This window comes from Egretta garzetta, unplaced genomic scaffold, assembly GCF_000687185.1.
Source record: "Egretta garzetta isolate BGI_Z169 unplaced genomic scaffold, ASM68718v1 scaffold51, whole genome shotgun sequence".
Lineage (NCBI taxonomy): Eukaryota > Metazoa > Chordata > Aves > Pelecaniformes > Ardeidae > Egretta > Egretta garzetta.
This window is the reverse complement of record NW_009258549.1, coordinates 3,089,545-3,097,683: the sequence shown is the minus strand read 5'-3', so window position 1 is coordinate 3,097,683 and position 8,139 is coordinate 3,089,545. Positions and strand designations below refer to the sequence as shown.

The window sequence follows — 8,139 nt, the reverse complement described above, 5'->3', positions numbered from 1 at the left end:
CAGGCAGCGCAGGCTGGAGAGGTGGGGAAGGAGTGGCTGAGAAGATGCGTGCAGTCTGTCATGTCCCAGTGTCTAAGGAACAGATACATCTCTATCACAGTTACTAATCACCCTCATGATTAAAAAATAAAATGGACATCTCTTGTTGGCTTGAAAAGCCCAAGGGTATGGGAGAAGGCTGCAGAGCTTTGGGTCTCTGGTCTCACTTCAGGTCCCAGATGGGAAAGGCTGGTCAGGGAAACAGCAAATGGTGCTGTGAAGCTGTCTCTTTGTTGCACCCTGTGGTTCTCATCTGCTCCCAGGTAGTGACCAAGGGACATTTGCTTGCCCTGTGTGGAATTAGTGTATTAGCAAATAAATGTGTTGGCAAAATAACCCCAAAGCAGCTGGGGCTACCCCCTGTGCTGTCCATGCCCCCTGCGTGTGTCACAGCCACTGCCCTCCACTGACTTCACAGGGAGCCAGGATTAGGCAGCTCCAGGAGGCAGATGAGTTGGGATACTGCTCTCCTGACCTCACACGCTACAACTGTGACTGCCTGCCAAGCAGGCATGGCCATCTAAGCCAGTCATCCAGGCACTCTTTGCAGCCCCTGGCAGAGCTACATGCCCTTCTAGAGCATGATCCACCAGATCTCATTTTGGGTGTCTGCTGCAGGGCGAGATTAACGGTGTCCCAGAATTGATCACGCCTCTCCACCTGCTTTAAAGGGCATCTGTCTGTCCACCTTGCATGTAGATGTTGACTGCTGAGGCACATGATTCCTGCCTTGTGAATACAGCCTCTGTGCACCCATCCCAAATCCTTCAGCAATTGCTTCAGAGCTGAGCGGAGAGCAAAGTCTCCTCTCCCCCTTATAAGACAGCTGCAGCTAGGGCAGGGCTGAGGAAGAGGGATGGGACATGATAGGTATGGGAAGTCTGCTCCACCGCACATCTGATAAACAGAGCTCTTCCACTGGCCCCAAATTCCCTATAAGAAAATTGCTCCCTGGATGCTGACGTCCATTCAGCTTCCTTCAGCTGCTAAAGCAGGTCAGAGAAGGAAGGAGCTGTGGCTGGGTGGGAGCTATCTCCGAGCGCGGCCATTGTCCGGAGCTCAGGAGGGGCTGCGTCTTGGAGTGCTCCATGGGGATTATGGGCATTTCTCTATTCAGTGCTTCCTATGGGAAAAAGCAGTGGGGTGGGAGGGAACCGCTCAGGGCTGGCCTGAATGCTATCTGCCTTCCTCTCCCATCGCTGACTGAACTGCCTCCAGATCCTGCAGCTTACCTTAGAGTAGTATAGGGGAAAAGTAATTCGAACTTTATTTTTCCATTCTTCTGTCATAAAACTGACTCCAATCTAGAGCGGCTGCGGTGGGTTGGGAGTGAGAAAGCAAGCACCCCACCTCCCACCCATCATCCCCTTCACCTGCCCCCTCACAGCCCAACTCTCCCAGTCCCAAGCTATCCCAGCAAGGCACCTCAGTGTTGTATACCAAACTTTCTGCTGGTCCCACCCGGTCTTTGATCCTTCTTATGGTATCCTGATCTCAGCCAGCTCATCTGGACCCCTCTGCTACTCCTCTCTGAGACCAGAAAGCCGTGCCAAAGGCCTTGTCATTCTTGAGCTGGAATTTTCCTCTCCCAGACCTGGCTGGGACCCCTCTTTCATGATAGGCTTGTTGCTTTGAACAAAGCCTGAGTAAAGAGCAAACCTAGAGTCTCAGTGCCCCAGCACAGCTGTGACCTTGCAGGTGGATTGACACGTAGCATGACGTACTGGGGCCATGGCTTATCCCACATCTCTGCACCTTGCCCGGTGAGCAGAGCACAAGTGCCTGATGTCTTCTCCTGCCTCTACCTGGTGCTATTTGGTCATGCCTTTCCCTTTGCAGAGGAGGATAGCTCAAGCCTGGACCTGAATGCAACTCAGAGTGGTCAAAACCCCGTGGCCCTGTCTCGAGAGCGACGAAGCCTAGGTGAGTCGGGGGTGTTGCGCCTTGTGATTGTTGGGACATTCACCTGAGCAGCTCTGGGTGGGTGCAGAGGCATGTCTGAGATACATGTGTGGGGGGAGAGGTTACAGTGCGCATGGATGTGTAGACAAGATGGGAATGAGGGTCTGGGCTTTGCACAGGAGCAGGGTGTTGCACCCCAGGAGGGCAGGAGAGGGAGTCTGGAGCTCTGCAAGCTGCTCTGCTTTAAATCCTGCTGGTGCTGATTTGCTCTAAAGAAGTGTCATCTCCTTGCCTAGGGCTGCCGCTGCAGTGAGATGCATCATTTTACTGGGGTCTCCTCCACGGGGTGCAGCTCTGTCCAGGGAGGGAGCTGGAGGGGTGGGAGAAGGAGAAAGAACATGTGTGTGTGAGAGAGAGATGTGGGGGGTCTTTCTCTCCCAGCAGAGGTGGCTGCGGCGGGCTGGTAACAGCTGCAAAGCCCATTTCATCCCCCCTTCCTCTCTCGGCCCTCCATAGATGCTCTGGCAGCGGCGGAGCCAGCTGTCCTCGCGGAGTGCAAGACGCGGGCGGTGGTCTTTGAAATCTCCCGCAACATGGTGGACAGCACCAACGCCAATTTTGTGGTGTGGCCGCCCTGCGTGGAGGTGCAGCGCTGCTCTGGGTGTTGCAACAACCGCAACGTGCAGTGTCGCCCCACGCAGATTCGCGTCCGGCACGTCCAGGTAAGGGAGATGCTGGCTGCTGCTCCCTCCCCCCCCAGCCCACCTCCATCCCTACCCCCCAAAAACTACAGCGGATCTCAGGTGCAAGGCTCACCCAGCGGTCTGATCCCTTGCACCCCCTCTGCAGTCATGCCTTCTGCATTAATCACTCAGCGCTGCAGCCTCTGGCGTGGGGTGACGTCTGTCCGTCCCTGCCAGCTGCTGGGAAGGCTGGTGCTGTCCAGCAGCTGGGGACTGTCACCACAGCAGGGCTACAGGGCACCGTCCCCAGCTGCAGCTCCACGCCGCGGCTATTTCTGTGGCTCGAGGCAGCCTTGTCTGCTGCGTTAGAGCAGAAGAAACAGGACGCTTTCATTGCGGAAACTGGTTTTGATGCAAAAAGATGAGGGCTTGCGGTGTCAGTCTCCATCCCCCCGCTGCTGCTGCAGCTTCTTCCCGAGACACGCACTGGAGCAGCTTCTCCTCTTTCTCAGCCCCACGGCTGCCTCCTGACCCACTCCAGCAGCAAGCAGGCACCTGATGGCTAACCTCTTGCTCTGATCCTGCCCTCCTCACAGCTACCAGTGATCTGCTCACAGCTTCCTCCCAGACAGCTTGTTTAAAAATAATACTCATCCCGTACTAATCCTCTGCCTGAGCCGTAAGAGACTCCCCCGGGCAGGCGGCAGAGGTTGGCTGGGAGAGGTTGTATTCACACAGCCCTTTTCATCAGGAAATTCCTTTCTCAGAAAAGCCAGGCTGAATGAGGGAAAAATGGGGGGGGAGCAGGAGTTGTTTTTGTGGAAAAAACAAGTGAGAGGTCAAAAGCCAGCCTGAAAAAGTGACCTGGAAATGGTTTCTTTGAGGACAGAGGTCTCTCTATTGTTTGGCTGGAAGTGTTTGTCTAGCGAGCAGCGTGTGGTCTGAAGCGTGTGGAGTGGGCTTTCAAGGAAAGATAAACAGCCTGGCTGCTTCAGCACTGGCTGAGGGATGCTGCTGGGGGCAGTGGGTTTAGAGGAATTCAATCCCAGACGCGCGGCAGAGCAAGTATTTATAGCTTGTGGAGCACTTCAAGGACCGCGGTCTTGTTAGATAAGCTGAGTGGGGTCAGGCCTGGCCGCTCCTGGAGTGGGAGGACACCCTAGAAAGCTCATGCCCTGTGGTGGGATGTGGAACAGTGAGTCTTCCCTCTGAGTCAGCACTGGTGGAGAGTCCGAGGGAATTTCCAGAGCACTGCCTTTCCCGTGAAACAGAGCTGAGGGCTTCAGCCCTGCGAGTTATTAAAGAGCATGAGACAAATTCAGACAGGCCTCAGCAGAGCTGGTGAAGCTGCATTTGCTTGCATCGGGCCTGAGTTTTTTCTCCTTTTGCCCTTCCTGTAGCATCCTGTGGGAATGAATTCTGGTTGCCCCCAGGTCTCCGCCATCGCAGCTGTCAGAAACAGGCCAGCATGTCATGCACGTCCCATGTTTCTGACTGTGATCAGCCAGTCATCCCGCTTAAGCAGCAGCAATAGTTAGGAAAGGGGGAAACAACCAGTCACATCCAAACTTGCCTGGTCTAGGTCTGCTTGCCTGGTCTGTGCAGAATTAGCTCCCATACACACCACCCCTGAATTTGAACCATGCTCTATAAACTGCCTTCTGACCCTTTAGGAAGAAAGCTGGTACTGAAGCATACTGACACTGATTATTTTTGCAGAGGGGGAGCCACAGCTGTATTCATCTTTTGCTTGCCTCCCTCTTCCCAATAGGTGAATAAGATCGAATTTGTCCAGAGGAAGCCAAAATTCAAAAAAGTCGTCGTGCCTTTGGAGGACCACGTGCAGTGTCGGTGTGAAGCGGTGTCCCGTCAGCCCCCCAGGAGCAGCCGGCCAGGGCCACGTGAACAGAGACGTAAGGACCTCGGCATTAGTGGAGTGCAGGGAGGCGTGAGAAGAGAGACGGGGGACGGGGGGGGGAGAGGAAAGAGCCCTCCGTTGGTTTCAATCTGCTTAGCTCCAGTGAATCCCATGGGCCTTCGCTGGTTTATAGCAGCCGAGGGACCTTTCCCAGGATGTCTGCCTGCCAGCAAGGGGCTGGAACCGAGGGAAATGAAGGAAGGGAAGGTGAGAGGTGAGGGGAAGGGCATCGTGGGAAAAGGGAGAGAGCAGAGGCTGTGGAGAACAGAGGATGAGGCACAGAAAGACGGAAGAAGGAGGCCTTGTGGCCCTCCTGTTGCAGAGCTCTTTGTTGATAGTCTGTGGGGAAAGATGTTTCAACATGACCCAAATATTTCAACATGACCCTGCACAGACACTCTCCCCTCTGTTTTGGCAGGTCTGTCACCGTCGTTCACCACAGCCGCTGTCTCACAGAGGCAGCGAGTAAGCCGGCCGCCGGCACAGAAGAGGAAACATAAGAAGTACAAGCATGTCAACGATAAGAAAGTGCTGAAAGAAATCCTCGTAGCATAGAAGTGCTGGCAGGGGAGAGAGAGCACAAGGCAGGTAACAGCAAGCTGCTTGTCCTGTCAGGAGAAATGCTCTCCCGGGACACTGTTCTGCCCGAGCGCCTCGGACGCTTCCCACAGCACCAGGCGCTGATTCAGTGTGGGGCTGCTGCAGGGCCTGGGTGTGATAAAACCAGGATGGAAGGAGGGGGAAGGACTAGGCTGGGACCCAACGCGTGCATCCTATTTATGGCTTTATGGCTCTCTGCAGAGGTGGAAGGATCACGCTGCAACCATACTTGCTCTCGGGCCCTGCCCTCCCCGTTCTCTGCCTCCCTCCCAGGCAGAGAGTGGGCCTGACTTCTCTCTACACCTAAATCCCCGTGGGGTCCGTGCAATTCATCTCTTCTGCAGAGCAACTCCTGTTCTCCTTTCTCTATTGATTCTCCGTTGAAAGCAGAGAATTAATGTTGCTCTGGGGATCCCTTTTCCTTTTATTTCATTAGTTGAGTTGGCAGAAGGACCGAAAAGCAGCAACACTTTTGGTTGACCTCTCTCCTAGCGGGAAGCCTGTGTGCATAAGAAAGGTCATATCAGGGGAAAGGAGAACTGGAATCTCTGGCAAGAGATCTGGACTTTGTCAGCCCAGGGTCTGATTCTTCTCTCCCTGACTTGTGTAAACAGGAATAATTCCCTTGTCATCAGAAGAATTTCACTGGTAAAAGGGAAAGGAGAATAAGCCCTGCTTCCTCATGAGAGAGGGAAAGGTGCAGAAAAGAAAGAGTAGACAGGGTGTGGACCTGGGGGGCTGAATTTAGAGAGAGGCAGCACAGCCCAGCAGGGAAAGCCCTGGCCCGTGACTCAGCAGTTCCAGCTCTGCCGCGGCCCCTTCAAGGAGCCTGGGCCACTCACTTCACATTCACTGCCCCTGGACTTGGGAGAGGGGGACGATGGGCTTCCAGCTGCGTGGTGTTCAAGAGATGGGGATGCGGGGCGCCAGGCGGTGTCTTGGGATTGGTATTCCCACGCTTAGCACTACGAGGGCTCTGATTATCCCAGGATCTTCCTGGCCAGCCCAAGGTTCCCAGGGCAGAAATGATGCAAACCCATGCAAATCTCAGCTCTGGCTCAAGCTGTCCAGGGGAAAAAATAGAGAAGGTCAAAAGCCCTCCTGGGCTTCTAATCTGGCACTTTGACACAAACATTTCCAGAGGAGAAAACGGGAGAGGAGGGGAGTTGCAGGGGCAGAGGGTTACATATTCTAATGCCGCGTCTGTTTTTGTTTCGCTTCCAGGTTTATTTAATATATTTGCTGTATTGCCCCCATGGGGTCCTCGGAGTGATAACTTTTCCTCTTTGTCCGTCTGCCTCGACGTCTGATTCAGACGGCAATTGGTGCTTCCCTTTCCATCAGTGGACCTTATCCCACCAAAGCCTCTCCCTTCTTTCATTTATTAGCATAATTTTACACACACACAAAAAAAGGACAAACATGACCTATCTATCTATCTATATATATATGAGAAAAGAACAAAGTACAAATAAAACCATGAACCCTGACAGCCACAACATGCGATGAGGACAGGACAATGCCTTCCCTGCTCCTGAGGATGGGATGGAAAATGTGAAAAGGAGAGTGGGTCCAATTTCTTGCAAGAGAAGGAGAAAAACAAATGGACAGAAGGCAGAAGGGGAATATTCCCCCTTCCCCTCGTGTTTCTGGTAAGGCTGGGGGTCCCGTCTGAGATCAACGCTTGCACTGGACGTACATTTTGAAAATGGGCATATCTCAGATTGCGAGTGGCGACCGATGATGGAAAATGCACTAAGGACTTTTATCACCCTACCTGGACAGATATATATTTTTAATGTGCGTGTGTATATTTTATTTTAAGAAAGAAAAAACCAAAACCACTAAGATATACAACATCTCGGGGAACAGAACAAACAAACAAACAAACAAGCCAAATGCATTCCCCCCCCTCCCTTTCCCCTCCTGCTCCTGGTGCTGACTGGAAGGTGTTTGGATCGTGGGGAAGGAGCAGACAGCGGCAGAATTGTCTCCACGCCCCCGGCCCCTGCCAAGGGGAGCCATCTTTGCACATGCTGGTGGAGAATTCAACTTTCCAGGCTCGGACTCAAGATTATTTTTTAAATTTGCTCTGTATGTGTGCGTGTGTATATGTGTGCGTGTGTGTGTGTGTGTATATATATATATATACGTGTGCGTGCGTGTGTGTATGTGTATTTATACATACATATATAAATATATATATATATATATGTTCTTAAATGGATTTCATTCCCCAGTGGCAGGAAGCTGAGAGGCACATGCACGCCTCAGCTCCGCTGGGCTGGCAGAGAAGCGTGCTGTTACCGCAGCGTGCCTGCGAGGTCTGGGCCGGGACAGGCAGAGGCATCGTCCGAGCTCTCTCTCCATCTTGGTGCCCTTTTCTCTCGCTCCCCGCCAACCCCCCAGCGCAGCTTCCTTGCAGGCGGCGAAGTGGCACCACAACAAGACCAACACGAGCCAAACTTAGAAGCATGACTTCATCTCAGTGAGCTGTCCTTGCCTGCTCTGTGGTCCTGAAAGCAGAATCTTGTCATTCCCCCGAGGTTTTTAACCCCTTCACGGGTGCCCTGCGCACTGTGCCCCCGCTGCTCTCTCCGTGCCAATGTCCCCGCATCTCCCATCGTTTTCCTCACATTTTCCCTCTTAAATCCCTTCTGGGTTTTTGCCCGTTAGATGTTCCCAGCCCAGCCTAGCTTGGAAGTTGGTCCAAGATGTGGGCAGCTCTGTGTAGGTATGGAGAAAAGAAATGAGGATGGTCTTTGCAGTTGGCAGCAGCCGTCTGAGACAGAAACGAGCTCTTCTAAGCGAGGAGGACTCGGAGAACAACCGGAGGGTCGGTTGTAGAGTCCCTCCCGGGCCTCTGCCTGCTCCGGAGGAGGGAGGAGGACTCTCTGGGCAAGGGCTGTTTCTGCACACCCGATACACAGTCACCGTTCGCAGAAATGTTGCTCATGATGGGAATTTCCAGTGTCACCTCGGAGTCCTGCTCTCGGA

The 8,139-nt window shown here is 53.3% G+C and overlaps 2 protein-coding genes across 2 annotated transcripts in view; both read left to right on the top strand.

Moving 5' to 3' along the window:
- The window catches only part of PDGFB (platelet derived growth factor subunit B), an 8,990-nt gene extending 2,127 nt beyond the window's left edge, over positions 1–6,863 (top strand). Inside the window, exons 2-6 of the mRNA XM_009647752.2 lie at positions 1,879–1,962; positions 2,458–2,663; positions 4,396–4,537; positions 4,961–5,130; positions 6,367–6,863. Of these exons, the coding sequence (XP_009646047.1) occupies positions 1,879–1,962; positions 2,458–2,663; positions 4,396–4,537; positions 4,961–5,097 (569 nt within the window). The 3' untranslated portion in view covers positions 5,098–5,130; positions 6,367–6,863. The remainder of the gene's footprint in view (positions 1–1,878; positions 1,963–2,457; positions 2,664–4,395; positions 4,538–4,960; positions 5,131–6,366) is intronic.
- Positions 6,864–7,897: 1,034 nt separating this feature from the next.
- Positions 7,898–8,139, top strand: part of CBX7 (chromobox 7) — a 39,301-nt gene continuing 39,059 nt past the window's right edge. The window contains exon 1 of the mRNA XM_009647853.2: positions 7,898–7,978. Within this exon, the coding sequence (XP_009646148.2) occupies positions 7,898–7,978 (81 nt within the window). The remainder of the gene's footprint in view (positions 7,979–8,139) is intronic.